Raw genomic sequence first — 26,092 nt, 5'->3', positions numbered from 1 at the left:
TATAACACTCTCTATAGCAATTCGATTGAATAGTACAAAACATACAAACGATACCTCGCCCTTTTCCCTCATCTACTGCGTACTTTATACCTTCAAACGAATTTCACCGCGACCAAAATTTCGCCTCGGGATCGAGCTCCCTTATAAAATGGTAAAGGTTCCCCCATGGGAAAATGGAAGATGTAAAGAAACAGTTCAGTGGGATTAAAAACCCGCGGTATCGTTTGAGAATCGGTGGACAGAAGAAGAGATATAAAGAACCGCTTAATGACATTGATCGCTCGGAATAAGAGGTAAGATAAAAGTTGGAAGAGAGAGAGATGAGGGTGGGGTAAGATGGTTCAAACTTTCAGCGTGCGTACTTTATAAACCAATGACGGGTAATGAATTAAGCAGGAATAGATTTAGTGAGTATAAATTGCATTTGTCATTTAATGACCAGTGCATGCCGATTGCAATGTTATTATTATTATTATATCTTGAAATGGGAGAACGTGAAGTATATAGGGCCAGTCAATTATTTCCTTTTACGTCCATCATTCATTGAATACATCATATGTTTTCATAACCATCCGATATTTTTTTTTCATTTACTGTTGAGCATTCTGTCCTGTATATCTATCGATAATCGAAAGTTTATAACAGTATTATACTGCTGTGGGAATCTCACAGAGACCTATAATAATCCAAAACGCAAAATATTCCGAACATTCGAATGTTTTTTTTCTTTCTTTGACTATTCTTTGAAATATAGAGAGGATTACAATCAAAGTGTTTAACATGTTATTCGTAACATCATTCTCTAATCACGTCGATACATTGACGACATACTTTATGTATCAATAAATTTAACATCAATTCATTTTGTGCATAACTATCTTCAGTGTCTCATAATTATGTTAAAGCTGAGTGTGTTGATATGTCATCATTGTCCTCTAATATTGTGTGTGAAAACCCACTTCCTCCCCAATATGCAGAAAATGGGTTTTGTGTCATACCAAACGCAAATTTTCTTCCAGACCAGGTTAGGGGTTAAACTAAATGATAAATGATTAATATGCCATCCCTTTGTAATAAAGCGCATTTTTTGTCAAATCATTCATACTTCATATACCAAAGACAAAGTGCAAGACGTCATGGTTCCTTAGAATGCGTTTATCGCTATCAATGTCCACCCCCCCTCCCATTTTCCTCCTCATATCATCATTTCCTCACGTTTTCCGTCTCCTCGTCGATCGCGTCATCGTAATCCAATCTCCCGAGATCGTTTTCCAGTTTAGCACGCACTGGCCTTTCCCTAAGGGTTGGTGAACTAGAACGCCATCCTTTACTATATTCTTGAAGATACTCTCGATGGCTTCCCTCTCAAAGGGATGGACAGTCAGTCAAACCAAATGGAGTGCATGTCCAACCCTCAATTCACAACACTCTAAATACCAATCGATTCCGTGACATGGATAATGCTATACCACTCTTCGGTGCCAATGCATGTTAAATGTATGAACTAGATTGCTACCTTCTTGAATTCTTGAACATACTCTCAAAGACCTCTCTCCAAAGGATAGACAGTCGGTAGTACTAATGCAGTGGATGTCCATCTAACCATTCAGAACATCCTACAAATCAATTCTGTGACATGGATAATACCACTGATCTTTTTTAAATGTTGAATTTGAGTTTTGAACATCAGCGCCATCATAGAGTATTCCTGGAGATATTCTCGAAGACCTCTCCCCAATGGGCAAACAGTCAATCATACCGAATGGAATGCATGTCCAACGACTTAAGTACAAATCGGTCCAGTGACTTGATAAATACTATACCACTTATTTTGTGTGTGATTGTCATCAGGTATAGCTTTTGATCTAGAACATCAACCTTCAGATTTCTTGAAGATATTCTCAAGACCTTCTTTCTCTCTCTCTCTCTCTCTCTCTCTGAGGAAGGGAGTCAGTACTGTTATACCAGAAGAAGTGCATATCCAACCCTCCATTCAGGACACTCCACAAATACCAGTCCATTCCGTGACTTGGATAATGCTACTACACCACTGATCAATTTCACGTTAAAGGATTGTAGAAATGTGATGTAAGGTGCGACTTTCCAATAAACAATTTGTCCTGTCTTTTTTCAAATATATTATACAAGTTAACACATTCAAAACTGTTTACTGGGGTTTATACGGAAGAACCATGGATCACCTTCTCTGTCTCCCGCATTTTCAATGCCTTTCCTTATTGTGATCGAACAAACTGGAAAAGACTTGTCGAAGCAATCTTCTACAGGAAAATTGCTGATCATTTTGTTGTCTCCTATGATTAGGTCATCGTTTTCTAGTGTGACACCTTCAGAAGTCTTTTGGCATGGCAAATTTCAACTATTTTCTGGGTCGCTTTATGAATATTTTTTGATACCCAGGGCCCTGTAATATGAAAGATTGTTGTGCAATGTAAGTTTATGGCAAATAATTAGTTGCAAGTGGTTGTAAATATCAATTAGGCCTATACAACTTTTAGTGACAGGGCCAAGATCTTCTATGTCCAGTCGACAATACGGTGTTCTCGACAAGATGCGCTCTTTAACAACATGAAGTTGAATACGTAGGACTACATGAAATCCTTGAAAACCCCTAAAAAGTGAGCACCACTCGGGGCACCACTCTCCACTCTTTCTGAGGCTGGCCAGCAAACAAGCTTGTCCCATATTCCAGTCACACATCGCATCCTGGCAAACAAGAAACTCGAATTTTAATGCAGCTTTCTGCCATTTTATGCGGTCACGAGCGTGACCTGAGAGCAGAAAAATAAGCCACTTTGAATTCTGTAACTCGTTAACCCTTTGTCTCTCGTTCAATTCGCCATTCCATCTGGTTTATTGCTGATTTTATCGAATTCTCATTGTATACAATTTCAACTATACCCACGATCATAACCTGAATCTCTGTCAAAAGCGACAAAGGTCCGACAATCACTGCAGCTGGTGCATATCTTATCTTTATCTTCATTCATTCATTTATTTCATTTTTTTGTAATTCATCGTTCATGTCGTTAGTGTCGCAAAATTGTTTATACGCAATCAGGTCACGAATCTAGAAATAAAAAAAATGTCCCACCCTATTTTAAATTTCAACATAATCTAAAAAAAACACCATCCCCTAATGATAAAATTCATTTCTTACTGATCAAGACCATGGATGAATCTTAATTAATTCATACCCACTATGAGGGTTTCTCTGCCGTATTTCAAACAATTTTTATTTCGGTCAGATGTTTCTTCACACGCATGCGAGTAGTTTGAATAAAAAGGAAGGAGCACGAATTCCATCTCAGATATTCAACTGCTCTGGGAATTGATACTCATAATTCATGAAGGGAATAGAAATGAAACTACTATGAATATATTAGGACTTTGAACTTGAAGTACCATTTTAACTTAAATATCGTAACAGAATTTCACTATGTGCCTTTCTGTCTGTTTCTCCCCCGGGTTTCTCCCCTACATGTATATCGGTTTCTTTCGGCTGCCCTTTTTTTTAAGATAAAGTCTACCCTATAATTTTTTTTAAATTTCAATCAAAGGAGAAAAGTGAAACATGATGCTGAAAATTTCATCAAAATAGGATGTAAAATATGAAGGTTATATTTTAGATTTTCGCTTATTTTTCACAAAAAGTTACATGCACAACTTAGTGACATGCAAATGAGAGAGTCGATGGTGTTACCCACTCCCTATTTCTTAACTGTTTTAATCGTATGATTTTCTATTCCCTTCATACAATATTTCAAACTTTACGGATTTGACAATAAGAATTCCCCTGTACCACAAAGGTTAATATAATGGTAATTAAACATAATCAATGAGGATATAACATTTCTGACAAGTAGTTTAAGAAGTCAATATGGATAAAATTAGAATATCTTACATAAATCATGTAAGGAAATACAAAATTGGGAACGCTAAATATGTGAGTCATCCATCTTAAAAATATTGTAAAAATGCTCCATGATGGTAATTATGTATCCAACCAAATTGGGCACTTCTTTTGGGATTAAATCCAGTGTGATGAAAATTTGCTCATTCTAAAGTAATTTCTGCTTATTTTTTAACCTTACTGGACAATATGTTTCCCGCATTGAGTAAAATACTGCAATTGGTTGGTACATAATTACCCTCGTGCTGGTAAAATTTTGCCCAATATTTTTTACATCCTCTCATTTTCATATCAGCCAGGATGTGCATCCAACGTTTTGTAAGATATAAAGAGAAACATTAAAAACAGACATGATTTTTTTATTTCACATCGCGGTATTGATGAAATTTTCAGCGTTATGCTTGTTTGATCTTTCTCTTATCTAAATAAATTTTTTGTTGGGGTATACTTTCCCTTTAGGTCGTGCATCCAGGGAACAGGGGGGCAAATATTAGAGAAGAACTTATAGTGCATGCAAGGAGGGAAAGGGAGATGAAAAGTGGATGGGCAGAACTTGACAGGTATTACAATAATAAATAAAGAATTGCGAAGAAAGATAAAAAGAGAGTGAGTGAGTGAGAGAGAGAGAGAGATTTTGGAGAATGGCTTTGCTCTTCAGTTTGGCATGCTGTACACGGCGTCAGACCTGGTTGCCTAGCAACGCGTAATGAGAAGACAATTTGATTGGTTATTTCTCGATCTTTTGATGGGAGTGCAATTTCGTCGGGTTCTTTTTATAATCTTGCATCGGGGATGCCGCGTAAGGCTCATTGGGGTGACGTCATTTTATATACTTCTCATTTAAATTAATTATCAAACGCTTCAAAATCATCCTTAATTAGGTCCATCTGATACGTACTATGCATGTGACGAGGTAATACAAATATTGTGAATAAATAGGGGAAAACGGGGGAAAGTGGACATAGGGTTGCTGTAAAATGAGAAGTGAAAGGAAGAGATAAGTTGATGTTTCATAAGAAAAGAAGAACTAAATAGGGGGAATAAGTGACAATATGTATCGACAGTTGGTCTATATTGCACATGGCATAAAGAGAACATTTTTACACTCATTTCTCAATGTACAGCAAAAATGGTAATAGTTTTATACTGAATATTCATGTAAAACAGAACCATATAAGAGCATGAAAAACCTTGAATTTAAAGGTTACAGGCGAATGTAACTATCATCAGATAAAATAATGAAGAGATGTCATAATCTAAAGCTCACCCAGTTTCGTCTTTGTATAGATAAAAGTTTAATAAAAAATAGTGAGAAGAAAATCATTTCGGTACCATAAAGTGATTATTTCATTTGACCGTCAATAAAAATCTTTCAATTAATCATGTTTAAATAAAACTAATGTTGCAAAGGCATGGGCTAAGTTTCATTAAGTTTCCTTGAATATTTGGATAATTTAACCTGTTTTTTACAGGTAGGTATCCTCTTTCCCATAAAAAGGGCGAACTTTCCTGCACGATCTTTGAAAAATTAAACATTTTGTTAATTCCGGGGCTTGCTCTTTTCAGTCGCTCATGGATTTCTCAGTATTAGTACACATTACATTGTGGAGGAAGAAGAAATATGGAGATAAATATATATAGAGAGAGAGAGCGAGAGAGAGAGGGGGGAATAAAGAAAGAAAAAAAAGATGGCGGACGAGAAATGGTACAAGCACAATGCTGCTGAGAGTTGGAAATGGGGAGATCTATAAAAGTGCAGCGGCAGAGCGTACACGAGAGCGCGCGTGCGATTAGTCATCAATTTCTTGTTTATTGTTTTCCATTTCCAATTCGTAATAAACTTTCTCCCTCTTTCCCTCGTCCCCCGTTCTAAATTCTGTCTGATGTCTGCCGATGTTATTAAGCCGGCAAGTCACGTGATATTTTGTGTCTACTTAGGCGGTTTGTTTTTGTTTTGTTATGTTGGATGTGCGAGTTCATTTTCGTCACCCCAGCGTTTCATTATTTCTTTCCCTCCATCTAGATGGTGATTTTGCCATCGGTTTTTGTCTTTTCAATTAGATGGTCTCTCTACGATGATATCATACCTATCGCATTATAAGTCATCGCTAGAAATGCCGCTAGAATGCCTAATTCCATCCCTTTGTCTCGATCTACTCTAGATTAATAACTCTCCGCGGTGCGTTGGTGGAGCGGAATGTTCCCAACAAGACAAAGCATCCATTGGTATATTTTCAAGAAATTCTTACATTGCTCTTTACATTCACTTGTTGAAACTTGGATGGATTGTAACATTAAAGTTTATTTTATTTTCGGGAACTGTAGGAAATTGCTCCTTTATTTTTGTAACTGGAAAATAAAATCGCTTATCTAAATAGTTTGTTAACCCATGTAGATTGATTTGATTAATGTCATTAATGACGCATTTCAGTAATCAAGCTTTAATACATATATAGTTGTATTATACCGCTCTCCCCCTTCTCTCCACCCTCTCTCTCTCATAATAAGCCTCAATTTCTTATTCAACACCTTTACTTCACCTGCCCATAACATATTCCCCTTCTCACCTTCATCTTTTCGATATATCCCATAATACTCCTCCCATCATTCCCTTGTTATATATCACACATGCCCGTCGTTACACATTCATAGCTTTTACAGGTGGTCTTGACAACAAAACACCTTTACAGATGTACACGTTATAAATTATTCTGAATTCATAATGCAGATATAGAAAACTATCTAACGCTTCTCCGGGACAAAAGAGCGAGAAGGAGTTATGAGTTAAATATTCAATGAATAATAAATACAATTTTTCTATTGCTCATGCGTGACCTTTCGAAAGGTATTTGAATAATCCAAATATATAGACCTTGGATGTTGTTAATAAATCAAATGAATAATATTACAGGAATATAAAGGGCAATAACTTAATGATAATAATAATAATGATAATAATAATAATAATAATAATAACAATATTAATAATAATGATGATAACAATGACATCTGGGTATTACCTCGCGTATTTGCAGAGATATTTTATCGATTTATTTACTCCGGTTTATAGCTTACTAATTCAGCACAAATACCATGAATATAATACTTATCAGCCATCACGAACCATTCGCTTTTAGTACACAGTAAAAACGCTGTTTAAGATTTTATACAACGCTGTTTACTATATTAACCTTACAATATTTGTTTAACCGTTTGAACATTCATGTTTAATTTATTGAAAATTAAAATTTGTTGCTTAAGATTTAAACACTTGTTTAAACTGTTTAAACAATTACTGTAAGGTTCATATAGTAAACAGCGTTGTATAATTTTTTTACTGTGTTGGAAAATCATTATATTCTGATAAAATATGTAGATAATAGGTAGATTCATGATCTGTAAACCTTACAAAAGATTTACACTTTGGATATGTCATTTTATAAATATATTAAGTCATAATATTCGAAATTACCTTAAGAAATCACTTTCATGATTTGTGTAAACTAGAGCTCAGTATCTTGACATTCATATTGTATTAGCTATTCTATATTTTCTTTCATCTTTTTGTAGATTTTTTTTGCTTTCTCAGAAAGCAAGAAGTGTAAAATAGCTTATGAAATCACATCACAAAACTTGCTTATCAACTTTTGGTTCTCTGATATAAAAGAAGCCTAGTTTTCCCCAACCATGCCAACCTTAACTAGATAAGATTACCTTTGAATTGATATATATATATGTATATATATAGTATTAAAGTTGGCCATATATGCAAAGTTTTTATCTCAGTTTAATCTTATTTCAGTCGCGTTTATCATCAACTTTATAGCCGTCTTTGCACACTTTAAACTATCTCATATTACATTGATACCCATCCAGGATACCTTTTCTCCTAATGAATGATTCATGTTATAATTTACAACATAAGCATGGCACATAATTCACAAGCCTGATATTTTTGCCCGGCAATCATCTTTAATCACCGCGCAGTCCCCCTTTATTATCTTGTCGCTTGCTTTCATCTCTGCCGATAATTACCCTCCCGAGTACAATAGACATTGCTCCAATAATGAACTTCAATTCTCATCGCCTTGAATGAATCCGCCATGCTCTCTGCTTTCCAAAGGTTTGGAACCCTCTTGCCATGATAACCTTTATAGCATACGATCTTCAAAATATTTCAATTAACTTCTCAATGTCCATGATGTTGACAGCGATCAGTGCTTGATGCCTCCTTTTATTAGTTAATGTGTAGATAACCAAAACAGAAACAATCGCCACCAAACAATACTTTTAAAGAGGAATCGTTCAGAATTAGCGCAAATTATCAATCAATCAATTCATAAACCATTCCATTCATCAATCAATCAATCAATCAAATAATCAACAGTATATATTAGGCATATTCCTCATGTAAATTCCTGACCATCGCTTTGGCTTTCAAATAATAGATATCAAAGTGTCAACCAGATTTTCAGTGACTGGGTCTGTTCAAAATCTGTAAATACAATGACGGTCTATATACCTACAGGTGAACATGACACCTAATTCGTTATAGCCTTTCCTATATACTTTTGCCATTCTCCGAGTTTTTCTCTCTTTTTTTACGTTTTCTGTGAACATTGCAGGTTTTAGATAAATTCCACCAAGCGCACCTGATTTGAGCTGATGAGCTTCCTGACTTTACATTTCGAACTGTTGGTGGTAGCATGGTGAACCAGAGAAAATCATTGATGACTCACAGTCTCTAAACGCGGATCAAGGTGTTCACTCGGGGTGTTAATACCACTGCGAGGTGTTACCAGGGTGTAAAAATCACTTAATGCTGTCGACCTGTCGGAAGTATCAACGATCGATCCGATACTTGCAGGTGGTCAGTTTTAAGACAAAAATCATCTTGCACGTGCAGGTCCAGAGAGGGGGAGGGGGCAGGGAAAGTTCCCCCATTTATCTCAAAGATGTAAATAAAATAATGGTTATTTATGATAAATAGCGATGCCCTCTTAATCTTACGCCAATTGTTAAATTTGATTCGTTTTTGGATAGGCATTATTTTTGACGAATTTGGTGGAGTGTTAACTTTTGGGTGTAAATCCGGGGTCCGCCCCTGACACCATGAATATAAATGAATTTCACCAAATAATATACAATCTACATACATGAATTGCATGTTGCACTTGAATGAATAGAATCAAAGACAAGTAGCTACAATGAGCTGCTGAATTCAAAGTATTTTGTGGGCTAAAAGGAAATACATTTATAGTTATAGAGTTTTGTAAAAATAGTATCATTAAATTTAGTTCTCATATTTTAAAATGAATTTTAACACATAATGAGTAGTACTGGTATAAAAAGCAACTAGTACTATGTCATGAACGTTGGATACTTTTCAGACGAAATCATCAACCTAGAATTCCCTTTTACCCTCTATCCCCATTTCCCTGACTTAATTTTACCATAAGCGCTTCCACGGAAGCAAATCTTTTACATAATTATTCTCCAATGGAAAGTACATTCCGTAAAAAGCGGTATACCCAAAGGAATATTGAATATGAAAATTCAACATCAAGCCCCCTTCTATTTCTCTCTCTCCGTGTTTGCATCGTCTCTCTTGTAAGAATTTCTATAAGTTATTTTTTCTTCTGCAAACTGGATTATTCGGAATGCCCTGCAGCAATTAAACGGTACCTCTGTGTTACCGCGATACATTTCACGTGAAACACGAATTATATACATAAAGCATAGAAATAATGATAGCCAGTCCATGAGTTAAAAAGAAATAATACCTCGACTACCAAAATGGGAATTTTTTAAACTAATGAGTCTATGAAGATTACCGGTAGCTGATCGAGTTTACCATGTTTACCAGGATCCGGGGATTTACAAAGTAGGGCGAGACTTGAGAGAAAACCAAATATTGGTTTTATCATTTTAATTTCATTTAAAATCAAAAGTTATTCGGCATGACGAGGGAAATATTGGTGATTGGATATATATCTCTCTCTCTGTCTCCTCTGTCTGTCCCCTCTTCTACTCCTTGATCTAAAATATCCTAATCCTTACAAGCGTGAATGTCTTAGCGTGATAAGCAGTCCAAATTCAGATTGACCTATTTTTGATGTGCATGCAATGACAATTTTAGTGGTTTGCCCAAACGTTCAAAATCAGAAACCAATACGCGGTATGCTGCATCAAAAGAAGGAAAATATGTAATAACTCTGAACCAAATCTAGAACTTCAGAGAAATCATTTAGAGATCAATGGATTGGAAACGAGATAGAAGCTGTCGGTTTGCCAACTGGTACCCTGGATTTCCCCAGCCTGTTTCTCGTTAGATCTTCCACGTATTTCATTCTTGTAAATTGTTTAGGAGTTTAGGTTTGAAGGAAGGGGTAATGCAAGGGGGCAGGGGTGTGACGCAGAGTTACTGTAGTGGTGACAGAGGGAGAGTGTTTATAATTGTAGTAAAATGAAATGTTATCCATTCCGTTCCTTATTGGCATGTTGGAACTTTGATATCAAAGCTATATCATTCAATACACGTAAGAAGTAAAGAAGGTGGTGGTGTCGCAAGGTACGTGGGTGTCTTAGTAAAATAGTGCATTTAAAATGGACAAAGATACAAACTAACTATAAACGAACTACAAACATGAATATACATGTAAATTACATAAAAAAAAATTAAGGGTATATAAACTGAATCAAAACCCGTCCTCTTTCTACCTTTGAAAAAAAAATAAAGTTATCACTCACCGTCAGGTTCGTTGTCCTTACACAGGTAATCCGAAAAGCCCCTACCAGGAAAGTCACCAAAACACGATTCCTCAAGAAATGATCCATGATCTTGGGTGTCTTCCAGTCCTTGATAACTTTTTCGCGAAAATTGATAATATCTTCTTCTTATTTCATGTGGCTGTAGTGAACTGCTCACGGGTTTGAACAGTAGGCATATGAATTTTGTTTTCAGGAGCGGTTTTCAAAATAGTTTGGTACCAAAAGTACACCTCCTTGCTAACTATTTGCACCGTAGGCCTTTATTGCTGAGATTTAGTCCAAAAATAAAAGAATATACGGGCGTGAGTATCCGAAGCTGACGATAGGGGTAAGAGGGTATCTCTTTATATCAATTCAGTCTTTTTAAACATTCAAGACGGATAACATCCATTAACAGATTATCACAAACGGTGTTATGTGGAGTTCCCAAAACGTGTAGAAATCTTTTATGATCAGCGAGAGAATAGCAATTATTCACAGGCAGAATACAATGACAAAAGTTAATTTGGTTGGATGGACGAAAAGTGTGCGATCCGGTTGGATTTATGAGGTACAATAAAACTTCACGGGTATCAAACACGCAAACCCACAATACACAAACAAGGGTGAAGTGATGAAGTCAATGTAGAGCAGCTTAGCGGTGTGTGTTGCCCGAGGGGGTCGCCAAGCACAGTGAGCTGAGTGGCGGAAAAGAGTTTGGTTTGGTGGTCGGGTGCATCCTCGCTCGCACACCGCACTACATAACCATTGAGATTCGCAAGTCGTGCGCGTCCAACCGAGTCACAGGGGTTAGCCTTCAAAGAACACACAAAATGTAAACACGCATATTTTTAATGCTGATATTTAACAAAACAGTTCAACCTTTAAAAAAAAAATATGAAAAGGAGACATGTAGATGCACGTATAAGTAATTATTACTTTGAAGACAGGGGCGGCTCTACAGGGGCATGAGGGTGCATGACGGTCAATGATTTTTCAAGTAGTTGTGGGAAAAGCAGGAGAAAAGGGGAAATGATGGTGGGATGAAAGGAAGGAGAGTATTAAATTCAAAATAAGAGAGAGATAGGTCGTGAATCAGTATCTCACACACACACACACACACACCCTTACACAGTGACGCTGCCCCTCTTTGACGTTATTGTTTACGTACATTGTGTATTCTACTACCAATACTTCGTAGCCATCGCCCCTCCATAATTTTACTAAGTGAGGGATTGGGGTGCCTATATATCCTTAATAAGTACGAATTGATTTTAAAAACGATGATAATTATTTTATATTCGTTGACAATGTGCACTAATCCGATTTTCCAGTTTGGAGAAAATTACATTCCAGTTATCATGGCCATCAATAAGTGGATTCTATACTCTCTTTACATGGTCTGATATTTATATAGACCCAGCTAACAATTGGACGTTTTCTGAACGTTTTAAGAACGTTCCAAGTTCGTTCTATGGACGTTTTGTCAAAACGTTTAGAAAACGTCCTCTTGTGGAAGGTTTTGGACGTTAATAAAACGTTCCAAATGGACGTTTAGAAAACGTTTTTTTAAACGTTTAAAACCTAAAAATAACCTTTCGAAAATTTTTAAGGACCTGTAGAAAACCTTTGGAACCTTATAAAGTCCCAAAAACCTTTTACAACGTTCTGTGGACGTTCTACGGACGTCCAGAAAAACCTTTAAAAAACCTTTGGAACGTTCCATGGACGTTCTGCGGACGTCTAGAAAACATTTAAAACGTTCCAAAAAACGTTTTGCGGACGTCCAGAAAACCTTTGGAACGTTCAGAAAACGTTCTATAGGAACGTTTGGAGAACCTATTAAAAACTTATGTAAACAATGTAATGAATAAAAATATGTTATTATTTGCACCTCAAGCTCTTGGCTAAATTGTGGAATGGCACTTAAGAGTGAAGTGTCTCCAATCAAATCATGCTTAAAGGGCAGACTTGAGTGGGATTCATTTGGATTTAACTCTAAATATTGCTTCAGTAAATTTATAGTTTATTGAAAGTATCGTCTGTAATGGTTAGTTATTATTTTTTTGTTATGTTAGTACATTCCAAGACTGAATTAGTGTTTTTTAATCTTTGAGTGTGTTATAGAACAATTTTACAATAAAACGAAACACGAAAAGCATGAATTAATTACTGCTAAATAGAAAAGAACTCATTAAAAGCGTTTATTTCAATATGTCTAACGTATTATATGCAAATTACCACTCATTTGCATAAAGTCCTATTTGGACGTTTTAAGAACGTTCATAAAACGTTCAATAAAATATGTCTCGTTATAAGGTTCCAAATAAAACGTTTTGTGAACGTTTTGATTAAAACGTTCCATTATGTAACGGCCAAAGAACGTTTTAAAAACTTTCTTTTTGGAACCATTGTTTTTTCACAAATTGAAAGTCAAACTTGGACGTTATATGAACGTTTTCTAAATGTTTATTTCAGACGAGGACCTACGGGACCTGAATAAAACGTTTTTAAAACGTTCTGAAAACGTTTTATGTTTGCTGGGGACCTGCATCTTTTGAATAACACGAATAAAATAAGAGGAAGAGGTGAAAGTTGCCCTCCCCGAAATATCTCCCATATTTTTATTGCAATTTTTCAAAAACAATCACGTAAAATGTGCGCAAGATTTTTTTTGTGTGTGTGATAAACTCGATTGTTTTTCCCTCTCGCTTACATTAACATAATTTTTATTCTTGCGTCTCTGCACAAAATGCCATGTATATACGGTTATGATTATACACAGCAATATGTGTCTGAATTTGTGTCACAAAGTTAATATCATAATTTTTGCAGGAGCTGGAATGATTATCATAGACTCAGATTCCTCTTAAATCGTCTGACTTAACAATCCTCATCGTGGATTTCATTTAAGCATAGGCCCTATACCATAAACCCAGCTTATTTTGCCCGTGGACTATAGAAAATATTTGTCACGGGGTCTTGTCATTCATTACTCACTGCCAAAGATTTTGCTACTGTATCTAAAGGCCCCCGCGCATGCACATCTTGCGATTGGTCCACGTTCCCACTTTGAAACAAATCGCATTTTACTAATTTTCTGAAAATGTGAACGAAAACTATCTTTTTATTTGAGGGCCAAATTAACTGAAAGAAGACTAACGTAACACTTTGAGGCGTAAATATTCATATCTGAATGATACGCGCCTTAAAACCCAAGATAACAACAACAACGATGATTACAAGCCTTTATTTTGAGTAAAGGCCAAATTGGTTTCGAATCATAGCTAATGTATACGATTGCTCTGACGTCATTGCGACTAGATATTAAATTCGCTTTTTATTCTAATGAGGATGATAGGATAGTCACAAATTTGAATATGATTCGCATGATGATTTAGAACATATAGTAAGACATTCCATGTCTCAATATTATTATCATTATTGTACTCCGTTTTATTCCAAATCGGGTGGCAGCTTATATGCCGTATAATGTGTGTGATGACCTTGCTAAATTTATGGATATGATATTAGTTAATATTATTCATGCTTACTAAATCTTCTGAGAAAATCTGGTTTAGATAAACAGTGTCCATGCATGTTGTGTTTTTACAGTTCTATAATGCAATATACTAAAAAAATGAATGAATGTTTATACAGCTCTTTCAACGGACTCTCATTGCATTCCAAATTTTAAATTAACACTACAAAGTAACAGAACACAACAGCCACTTCATATAGCATTACTTCGACCAGTGAGTGCTTCCCAGATTATAATTATTCTTTACTAGTTAAATATACAGAAGAAATAAACAACACAGATAGCCATCAAACCATTATGAAAAAATACGATGGTGTTCAAGAAAAATACAATTTCATTCATGTATTGTTACCATTGTTATTTTGAAGCATCATGATTTTTTTTTAAATATCTGACCCATTTACCTGAATAGAATTAGGAATTAATTAAAAAATATATATTTGATTTTATTGGGGTGCCGGGGCTCACTATTGCTTTTCTTGTTCAGTAATATAGTGATAAAAAAGAGCTCACAGTCTCTTGCCTCGACTGTGCAAGAAGATGAGGATTGAAAATTCTGAAATGTTGATAGGCCTTATAGTTTGATTATTACAATAACATCGAAGAGATACTGACAAAAGGCCGGGGCTGGCATACATTTATAATTTTTTTTTTAATTCAATTCATGGGTTAGAAGAAATACAAATTGGCTGTGAATAGTGTCCAGTCAAAAACATAGTATTTAGATTTCAATCTAATATATTTTAATCTAAACAATTTTAGATGATAATATCAGCTCTCAGAGCTCTGATTTCGACTGGCATATTTTCACATATTTCTAATTAATTTCGTGGAATAAAAGAAGGTTCTCACGGTGGAATGAGCTGGTTCACAAATCGGCTGCTGAATATAATGAAAATATTTGAAGATATATGAAGCACGTCAAGTCATGATATCAAAATTGAACAGATAAGAAAAGAATGTCATATTTCTTGGAAAGTCATTAACAATATCCTTTGTCAGTGCCACAAAGAAGAAGTATTTTGTGCTCGCTTCAGGGCAAAATTCCCCCCTATACTCTTATACTGAAGAACCACTAGAAGCAGAATTGAACGTAATTTTCTTCTACCAGGTAAAAACTTTTTTTTTTGGGGGGGGCAGCTGACACACCAGTGTGTTTGTTTGGTTGCTATAATACATTGGGGCCTAACCCAGGAACATCATAACTCCTAAGATTTCTGAACGATAATAATCGGCGTGCTGGCGGCGGAAACAGCGCCGGTAGTGTTGGTAAGATATTGTTGTTGTTGTTGTTGAGGGTGTTGTGATGATGATGATGCAAGATGATGATGCATGATGATGATGATGGTAATTTATGATGATGATGATGACTCCATAGTGAAGATGATGACGATGATCAGTAGCGGACCGTGACCCGGAGGAGACAAAGCATGGGGGGCACTGCATTGTTTGTGAACGATGCCGTGCCCCCCCCCAATGCTTTGTCTCATCGGGGTCATGGTCCGCCACTGACGATGATGCAAGATGATGATGATGATGATGGCTCATGATGCACACTGTTTGTTGATGGTGATTTTGCAAGCAGGACGACTGATCCGGACTGACCTCCGCATATATATACCGGTATCTCCCTCTCGCGTGCAGTTTGATCTAACCAATATGGCAGCGCCCTGTCGAAATTTTTCCCGTCAGCTGTACCAAGTTTTCCATGTAAAAAGTAGCAATGCATCATTGTTTGGAACAGCTTTACGACTTAAAAGGATTTATAGGTCGATTTGTCATATTGAATCTTCATTGGAAAGGCAGTCTTACTGGTCTAAGTATGTATCGTTACTCTTTATTGTAGACCCGATTTGCAATTGAGTCCCATACCTTGAATTTTGTGCTGTTGTAATCATGGTAATGAATTTGGAAGACTGTAGACTGCATAACCTTGTTCATTGATTGAGTGGTAGACTGTAATGGTCGAAAAAAATACTAATACTAACCTTGCACTGACTAGTGTGAGTGGATCGATCTGATGCGATCTAATGCAGTTATTTAATAATTTTAGATGAATGAAATATGTTTATAAAGCAAAATGGTACCTACTAGTACTAGAATCTAGAAATTCTATCTACATTTTTATTTTTAGGCCAAGTAAAAAAAGATAGTAGTTGATCGTCGGGTTTTTTGAGAGCGGTGATGAGGGAGGTCCTTGCTATTTGCTATCTTACTATTTTTTTTAAGAACACGGAGGCATTTTCTCGGTCCGATTTTTTACATCAGTGATGAGGGAGGTCCTTACTATTTACTATTTTTTTTGCTATTTTTTATTCAAATGACTGTCAGGCCATGTCAAGCTCGAATTATGTGATCGATGTATGCTCAATAGTAATAATAAATGATTAGAAATATATATATACATAATGTATAAATATCTACGATTGATTGGAAATCTATGGAAAATAAAATCTATTGATGTATTATTAGTGATGTATACAGGTACTGTATTGTTGTCAAGCAGAATGTTCATGTCAAGTGAATAATTTAATCATTTTAATTTATGTAAGGGTAAAAAAAAAATGCATGGGGGGTCTTTTTTATTGTCATGGACTGGAGTCTTGTTCAATTTTCCAGAGCCAATCTAATTTTTAGCTCTGGGTATGGTTTCACATCGCAGTTTTCGGGTGCTTGTTCATTTACATAATGTTTAATACTACTGCTCAATTTTTATTCATTTTAAAAATTGATATTGAATATTAAATCCCTCATTGAATATTCGATGCATTGCCTCCTGACATTAGAAAACTTGCCAGAAAATTCAATGCATTTCACAAATTCACATGTCACGCCAGCACAGTCAATCACATCATCCTGGCACACATGCAGTTCTCCCAACAGAGTCACAAGCACACCATCACCGTAACACATATCTAACTGTACAGGCACTATCACTCACCAAAAACCCCGCTGAAATACAAATTACGTCATTAGAATTGATTTATCTGCGCCATATTTCAAGAGCATGCGACGGATTAGTTCAGATCCAGTAAGCGGGGTCCCCGAAAATGCACTAAAAATTAAGAAATCCGCGACCTTTTCCGAGTTTGCAAACTTTATTTCCTTGCTAATTTATGATGGTATCTTCAAAATCCAATAAAAAAACAAATCAGAAGTTTTTTTCTTTCTTGCAATTACGGCGATATCGGACTTTGCAATTGTTTTTGAAGTTGCGAGAGAGATCCGAGAGTAATCTTGTGAATTTTTTCGTTATTCAGCAGCCATAAAAATAATTAATAACAAGAAAATTGATGCTGCAATTAAACAGGGAAGATGGCGAGGACGAGAAACAACACAATTTTTTTTTTTTTTATTTTTTTTTTTAGAAAATAGTAAATAGCAAAAATTTTCATGCGGCGGCCAAAAGTGATGCGCGCGAGGACGATCAACTACTTTCTTATTTTACTTGGCCTTAATGAATTTAGGCCTACTTGGTTTAAATTTGTTCAATGTCATTTTTCTGAAATCATTGTTTCTTGGTCTTGGACCAAACCTCTGTTGAAAACTCAATATTCATGTCCTTCAAATCATGCATAACTTTAAAACAGCTTGGTAATCAGCTCATCTTTACAGTGGAATATATTTAGTTTACAAGCAATATTTTCTTCTTTTTTTTCATTCAATCAATAGCATCAAGAACAGGCGACTGACTGCTTCATGCCGGAATTTCAGTACTCCATCATCTAGCAATAAATCAGATGGAGATCAACAAGGCAAGGGAAATGAAGAGAAGCCAAAAGCAGGGATCATCAAAGTCATAGCATTAAAGATGCATCATGGCACTATCTGGTTTCTAAACAAGGTCTCTCCCAAGGCCCGTGTCTTCTATGAACGATTTGTAGATGGTTTGTGCTTCATTTTTTTCTCAATTTTTACTGAAGACATGTTTCATGAGACCATCATTAGATTCAGTTTAGGGGCATTGTTCCATTAGAATGCAAGTTCATGTTAGAAATACTGTTTCTGTTGACTGTTCAGGAAGACCTGTGATGGTTTCAATTAAATGAAAATCTTATTTGATCATTTTGAATATTATTTGGTATACGAAGATAATATCTAATTTCTAAAGTCTAGAATTCAGTAGATTGTCTGAATAAAGATCTATCCCTTTACTAGTAGTACCAATTAAAAGAGAAGATTTACCATCTTTTGTGTTTATTTACTTGCTCTGAAAATATAGGCAGAATGTTTATGTAATTATGTATTGTGCGAGTCAGGAAGGTTTTGTCTTCAGAAATTATCTAGATTCATGAATTGTCTGGGAAGTGAACTCTCATGCAACTTTGGGTTTAATAGCTGTATATGAAATGATAAACAAAATAGGATGCTTTTTCTTGTTTCATTCTTTTTTTTTTCAATATTGAATTAAAACTTTGCTCCGCAGGTGCAACAGATTTTGTTCAAGACTTCCGCTTCGTGTATTCCCTGAACAAGAAACTGAAGAATAAGGAAGTGAAACTGGAAGATCTTCAATGGAAAGATCTCTACAAGAAGATGCAGGTCAGTATTACCATCAGTGAATATTAAAAATGGGAAATTGTTTGGTAAATAAACAGCTTGTAAATAAGAAATTGATTATAGAGTAAATCAACTGAAAAGGGGAAATCAGAGGGAGAGAGACAGCAAGAGAAAGGGAGAGAGGAGGAAGGAGGGGGAGACAAAGATAACAATAGATATGATATAAATACAGAGGTAGTGAGAGAGAGGTTGAAAGACCATGAATAATATAATATTTATAGAGGATAATCAGCTTAAAATACCTAAATGTAATTAAATTTATCTATGACTTAATTTGTAGACAAATGTTATTTTCTGTATGTATTTGATGGATTATATTTGTTTCACTATCTTCATTGATACCTCAGATGAAACAGGATGTTGCTAAGGTTCTCCCGGTGCTGGTTATAGTCAACATCCCCTTTGTGTACTATGTCACTTTACCAGTTGTGTAAGTAGAAGTTTAATCTGAAGCTAAAATCTTGAATAATTCAATTCAATTCAATTTATTCAAATTCCATTCAATAAAAATACAAGATAAACTTTCAGAAAAATACATAATTGGTAACAAAGCAATTAAACATACATAAATACAAAATGAAATTTGGAAGACTGCAAAAGACGGAAAGGTCTTGACGTGGCAGACCCCGAGTGCCATCATGGCGATACATACATTGGCATAGGTTAAAATGATGACATAAACAGGATTAAAAAGATAAATAAGAAAAAATATAAAAAATAACACTAATATCAAAGTGTTGCATAATAGATCCCATGACCATAATTGTATCTTTTGCTCTGCTACTTGCAGAATTTCACAGTGGCTTCTACGATCCCTTATTTTATTTCCTTTGCAGCAATTGTAGAATTGAAAGGTAAAAAATAATGAAATTAATGCCTGGAGTAGGATTTTGAACCCATGTCCTGTGATTAAAGAGATGCATGTCAGAACTACTACACCATGATAGGGCTTCCTGTGGCTAAATGTGGATCGTGCTTTTCTTAAAGGGATGGTCCGGGCTGAAAATATTTATATCTTAATACATAGAGTAGAATTCACCGAGCAAAATGCCGAAAATTTCATCAAAATCGGATAACAAATAATAAAGTTATTGAAGTTTAAAGTTTAGCAATATTATGTAAAAACAGTCGTCATGAATATTCATTAGATGGGCTGATGACGTCACATCTCCTCTTTCCGTTTTCTTATGTTGTGACATAAAATCATAATTTCTTTATTATTTCATTCTTGTGTGAATAATATGTTTCCCTTATAATGAAATAAGTTGCAGCAATAAATATCTAATGCACTAACTCAGTTGTCAATCCAATTTTTCTAGTTCTTGGAGGAAAAAAATTTGAATAAACCTAATGCAAAAGAACAAGTGGGATGTGACATCAGCCCACCTAATGAATATTCATGATGACTGTTTTTACAAAATATTGCTAAACTTTAAAATTCAATAAATTTTTTATTTGTTATCCGATTTTGAAGAAATTTTCGGCACTTTGCTCAGTGAATTTTACTCTATTTATTAAGCTTTAAATACTTTCAGCCTGGACCATCCCTTTAAGTTGCCTTTTGATCCTTATAATTTGGTTATTATACCTCACAATGGAATTGAAAGTTATTAGGTTTTGGGTAACAAATTTCCATAGTATAACAAATATATGGGACACTAGATTATATGGTGAGGGAGGGGGTGTTTCCCTGGTGAATGTAAATAATTGACTCCAACTGTACCTCAAAACTAAATTATAGTATTAACATGCCCTTGAAAATGTAACAGTTGCAATACTATATATAGGTTAATTGATGTTTGCTTTCTTGAATTGCAGTTTCTTTCTTTTTCCAATGCAGATTATATTTCCAGAGGATCTTTTTATCAGACCACTTTATAACCCAAGAAGATGTATCTAACAACCACCAGGAAAACCACAAGAAGAGACGTCAACTCTATCCATTAATACTCAAGAGACTTGATAAAAGACTAAAGAAGAAACCCACATCTGAACTTTCTGAATCTTTACATCAGAGAATAGCTGGAGATCAGGTAGTCAATATTATATCACTGACAATTTAGCAGCTGATATAATTTCCCATTTTTTTTTCTGTGTTGAAAGGCCTCTTGTGCATTATTGATATATGAGCTCAATTTTGCCATCTAGCCAGATCAGGATAAGTGATCGAAGTTGCTGTTGAATTCCAACTACTTACAACAATCTTGTATGGCTGACTTTGAATGGGTTGAGTGAGGAGAATTTTCATCAACTCAACATGATTATACCTTACATATATTTAGATTTACTTTATGATATACCTATCAGTACATTGATTTCTTTGCCACCAATCCTCATTCATTGAAATATATTTCAAATTCATGTTAGTGGATGAATCCAATATATGTACATGTCAAACAATAGCTATCAAACTGTTGCAAATATAAGTATTATTTATACTTTCAGTTTTACTGTAGATGTAATATAGCTTTATCTTCTTGTTTATCAAGGAAAACTTATTAGTCTATTAACTTGTTTATAAATCTTGTAGAATTTTGATTATTTTTTTCTCTTCAACATTCTATTTTCAGATGGAGAAGCAACCTATGAGTGCATCTGAGCTTCTGTCTTTTCAGCCTCTGTTTAGTCAACAGACATCTCTCAAATCACTCTCAAGAAATCATTTGGTTAGTATATAACCAAGATCATGTCAAGAATTATCAATGACTATTTCAAGAAATAGAAAGCTTATTTATGACACTCCTTCTTGTTAGATTCTTTCTTTACAAACCAGGCTGCCCAACTTTTTTTTTAACCTAGTGCTGTTATCGGTAAGAAAATTCTCTGCCGATATATCAGTAAAAATATATTACTGATATCTACAACTATCAACAAAAGAATATTTTATTAGTAGGCCGGTTTGAGGTTAAATTGAATGCGCCACGGCAGTTTAGACAAGGCTGCATCCAGTCCACATTGGTGCTGTAGGTTTAGGCTAGGCTTGGGCGATGCCAACGCAAATTGTGCATTGTCAGTGTCAGTCCAACTTGTGTTCTCTTCTGAAGTTACGAACATGACGAAACGAATAACACCCAAACAAACTAAAAGAAAGAAATTTACCTGTTAGGCTGTAAAGTCACCATGTTGTTTACTAAATCTCTTGTTGTAATGAATTGATATTTATTATTCCCAAATCTACCTGGGTTGCAGAGGCCAGCCCTCATGCACGCACTTCTGAACATCCAGAGCTGTCATTGATTGGCCGTATCCAGTGCAGCCCAATGAAAACCAAGGAGTTAGTGCTGGTAACTCCTTGGAATAACCAATCATTGCCGATTAGTTCATGAAGGAATGAAACTTTTGTGGTGTGCAAGACAGCCTCATAGCAACAACATTACTACAGCTGGAGCAATTAGACAGTATTACTGGCCATTTGAGGTGGGGTTTCCCCATGTGTATGTGCGAATGTGGAGGAACTTTACTGTACTACATAATAGCGGGTATTATCGACAACAAGAGAAAGGTTATCGATAATCGCTAAGTGGCAAAAACATGCGATTATTGACAGGACTAGCGATAAATAGGGTATTGATAGCAGCACTATTTCAACCAAAACAGCTACTTTGGTTTTCATTTACTTTTGTGGCCCAGCGCTATTTCTTTTTATTTCTGATGCCCCTCTTGTAGAATCTGAATGAGAAAAAAAGTTTGTACGAAATGTTTTGAAATTGATATATGACTAAAATAGGAAGTAAATTATGAGGTAGTCATTTTAAAATAACATTCACTTTGACTCCAACTTCATTAAAGAATATTCTGATTTCTAATTTGATTAGATTGCATCGATAATGATGTGATATTGATTGTGCCTATTCGATATATTCGATAGTTGAATCCATCCCATGATGAGTCATATAAAATATTACATGTATATCATTTGTTCTTCTGTAGAATCTTTCATTCCCGTAATATGTTTAACTGACCTCACAGCCTTGTGTTTCAGAAATATCTATGCAAGCTTCATTCTCAATGGGCGTTCTTGGCAGCTAGCCCGTCCCTTAGGAAACGGCCAACCAAACAAATCTGTGGTCTACCAGTTTAGAAGCTGTTTATTCATTTATTGATTTCTTTCTCATATCTGTCAATTTACGTTGTGGTAAAATTGTAATTTGGTGTATTTTCCTTGTGTTTCAGAAATATCTATGCAAGCTTCATTCCCAGTGGGTGTTCTTGGCAGCTAGCCCTTCCCTTAGGAAACGACTCTCAACTCATGCAAGCCTTATGATAGCAATGGATCAGGCTATACTCAAAGCTGGTATACATAGTATTGATGAGTATGATCTGAGGAAGGTGAGATATTAATGTCCAGTATAATAACTTGATGTGGTATAAAGTGTTATTTTTACATTATTTATCCCACAGGTCAGAGCTTTTTCCCTTTCTTCAATGCACAATAGCGGAAATTCTAGATAATTTCATAAGTCTTCTAATTTCTATTTGGTTGATGTTAAGCGCCATTGAGTCGTTCGTGACTCCTGGTGACCCCAAGGACAAACTTTCTCTGTGCTGTTCTATTCTGTGAAAGTGTGCTCAGTTCTCTCAAAGATTTTCAATTTTATTTAGTAATTCCTTCCAGCCATCTATTTCCCTGTTTTTTTTTAAATTATTATCCGGTACACCATATTGATAATACATCATATAATTTTGTGTGATTTGCTTCTTAGCTTTGCTATCAGAGAGGATTGAACCCTGTAGGATCAGACAGACAGATGCTAACAGAATGGCTGACAGAATGGACTCATATATCAACAAATATATCAGGTAAATAGACACTATTATCAATAAAGTAAAATAGATTAAATTTATCTTGCAGAACTCTCCCATATGTTAAAAAATTGCTCAAGTCATATTCAGACTAGAGAGATGTACATAACATTTGCCGTCTGACAAGTTGTAAAATCCAACGTTGCATAGGTTTCTGACTGTTACTATGGTAACTGTTCGGTAATGACAACCTGTCAGTTCTGATAAGTTTCATGAAACGGTCCCTTGATTATGCAAAGTGTGTTATTAACATCTACTAAGTGAAATTTGTTCTAAATCAAATAATTTTTGAGGTCCTGAGAGATTTGACTAAGGCAGAGATACCTGTGTAACAGCAACCTTTATCCCAAACTCTGTAGGAACCTATTTTGCTCTTGTTATCAATTGGATGTTACTAGCTGCAGAAATCGTGCCATTTGTTTGGCTTATGGACGTTCCACAGTTTAAATAAAATCCATGTTATTTTCACCAAATTTTGCACAGAGTTATTTAAACACTTGAATATTTTAAATAATAGTATGCAAAAAATACGGGGTCCCTAGGTTTATGTGCCTGTTTTTTTTTGTTATTGAGCTTTGAAGTTCACCAAATTGGAAGTTATTGAGAATTGCGCATTCATAAGAATTTGGCATTTTCAGACCCCACGAGATCACTATGTTGCAGTTATACCTTTATTACTAAGTCAAAATTCATGTAAATTTCATCAAATTTCAAAGTATAGTTCAGAAATGTATGCTGAAATGGAGAATTCATTCATATTGCTATTCATTTGCCCTTTAGCAGCACCTTCATTTCTTTTAAATGGTGTGAAAGGAAACAAAAACATTATCTCAGAAAGTTGAAATTTCTATCACAAATATGAGAAGTACAATAAATGCTGCACTTTATTAAAAATCCATGTCATATTCACCAAAATTTGCAAGCTTGTTGAGGAAGGTGTACTCAAGCGGTGTAAACATTAAAATAGGGGTCCATGTGCTTTTCAAACTATCAGTACTTTTGTAGGAGCAAGTGTGCTATTTTAAACTATAAAATGCACCAAAGGCTTTTCATCTATCAAACAGTTAAGTATTCAGAAATTGGAGTGGTATTTTAAAAAAATCATTGGTCCATGGATTATTTTCAACTACTTAGTTTTACAAAATAAAACATTAGATCTGCTGATACCTATAGCTGATAATCACCTGTTCATCCATTGCGAAAATATGTGCAGATCATGATGCGCACAAACATAAACTAGGGAATGTCCTTAAGATTGATTTCTCATGATACAAGCCTTGCGTTTGATTGCCTAATGGCTCATTTCTTGTAGAATCCTTGTATTTGATTGGCTAATGGCTCAAATCTCATAGAATCCTTGCGTTTCTTATTTGATTCTTCAATCTACATAGATGCAGAGCGGTCACTTCTTCTCCATGCCAGTATTCTCTTAGTAGATGGACGTCCAAACCAAGGGGATACCCAGCCAACAAGGAAGGGGTAATGTCACCAACATCACAGAAAGACCAGCACAAAGTATGATAACCAACTCTACCATCTGTGATCAAACATATCGTGGCACGCACCATGAACCGTCCTCTCTGCACACTTCGATGCGAAAGTTAGTTTGGCAAAAAACGCATTTAAAGAAAAGCTTTTTTAAAACCAGCAATAAGTGCACCTACAAGGAGAGCAAATTATTTACCGGTGTCTTTGTTCGATAGTTCAGGTTCCAAAGTTTCATCCCGTATCTTTATATTTTCTTGAAGTGAATTATTTACGCTGGAGTGGGCATCGTAACAGAGCGGACGGTTCGTGGTGAAATCGTGAGGCTCGATAGCGCACTGTATCTATTCCACGAACCGTCCTCTCTCTTACGTTACCCACTGTGGCAACTTCAAGAAAATATAAAGATACGGTATGAAACTTTAGAACCTGAACTTTTAACGAAGACACTGGTAAATAATTTGCTCTCCTTGTAGGTGCACTTATTGCTGGTTTTAAAAAAGCTTATCGATAAATGCGTTTTCTGCAAAAGTAACTTTTGCATCGAAGTGCGCAGAGAGGACGGTTCGTGTTGCGTGCAACGATATATAATCATGACTTCTTATATCAAAAGCTTCTATTTGCCCTTGAAAAATGAAGTATGATTACCCTTTCTTTAACAGAGCAGTTGCTGTGCACTCTGCGTTTCAAGGAATAAATTCCTACCAGGGGCCCATTGCATAAAAGTTACCATTATGGTAACCTTGCCATCCGATGGTAACTTGCATGGAATCATTGATTTTGATTGGCTGTTGATGATCGTTACCATGGTAGTTACCATTGGATAGTAAAGTTAACATAATATTAACTTTTATGCTATGGGGTCCAGGGGCCCATTTCACAAATGACTTGCAACTGTTGTAACTTTGCCATTATGGCAGCTACCATGGTAACCTTGATTATGATTGGCTGCTGAGTCCTTTTACCATGGTAGTTACCATAATGGCAAAGTTACAACAGTTGCAAGTCCTTTATGAAATGGG

At 35.4% G+C, this 26,092-nt stretch overlaps 1 protein-coding gene across 1 annotated transcript; it reads left to right on the top strand.

Moving 5' to 3' along the window:
* The first annotated feature begins 15,861 nt into the window (after window positions 1-15,861).
* On the top strand, window positions 15,862-25,187 carry LOC121423956 (LETM1 domain-containing protein 1-like). The gene is made up of 9 exons (XM_041619510.1): window positions 15,862-16,042; window positions 17,895-18,109; window positions 18,649-18,764; window positions 19,130-19,212; window positions 20,623-20,815; window positions 21,353-21,448; window positions 22,956-23,111; window positions 23,486-23,582; window positions 24,977-25,187. Exons 1-9 carry the CDS (start codon window positions 15,882-15,884, stop codon window positions 25,066-25,068), a joined length of 1,209 nt encoding a protein of 402 aa, XP_041475444.1. The 5' UTR covers window positions 15,862-15,881; the 3' UTR covers window positions 25,069-25,187.
* Window positions 25,188-26,092: the final 905 nt, after the last annotated feature.

This window comes from Lytechinus variegatus, chromosome 1 (genome assembly GCF_018143015.1).
Source record: "Lytechinus variegatus isolate NC3 chromosome 1, Lvar_3.0, whole genome shotgun sequence".
In the NCBI taxonomy this organism is placed as follows: Eukaryota; Metazoa; Echinodermata; class Echinoidea; order Temnopleuroida; family Toxopneustidae; genus Lytechinus; species Lytechinus variegatus.
Note: the sequence above shows the minus strand (reverse complement) of the source record. Positions and strands in the feature narration are given on the sequence as shown.

Excerpts from the sequence above, each read along its gene's own strand:
- LOC121423956 (XM_041619510.1), top strand. The coding sequence starts at position 15,882 with ATGGCAGCGCCCTGTCGAAATTTTTCCCGTCAGCTGTACCAAGTTTTC. Across the intron at positions 18,765-19,129 it reads ATCTCTACAAGAAGATGCAG|ATGAAACAGGATGTTGCTAA; the intron begins GTCAGTATTACC and ends TTGATACCTCAG. Across the intron at positions 21,449-22,955 it reads CACTCTCAAGAAATCATTTG|AAATATCTATGCAAGCTTCA; the intron begins GTTAGTATATAA and ends CTTGTGTTTCAG.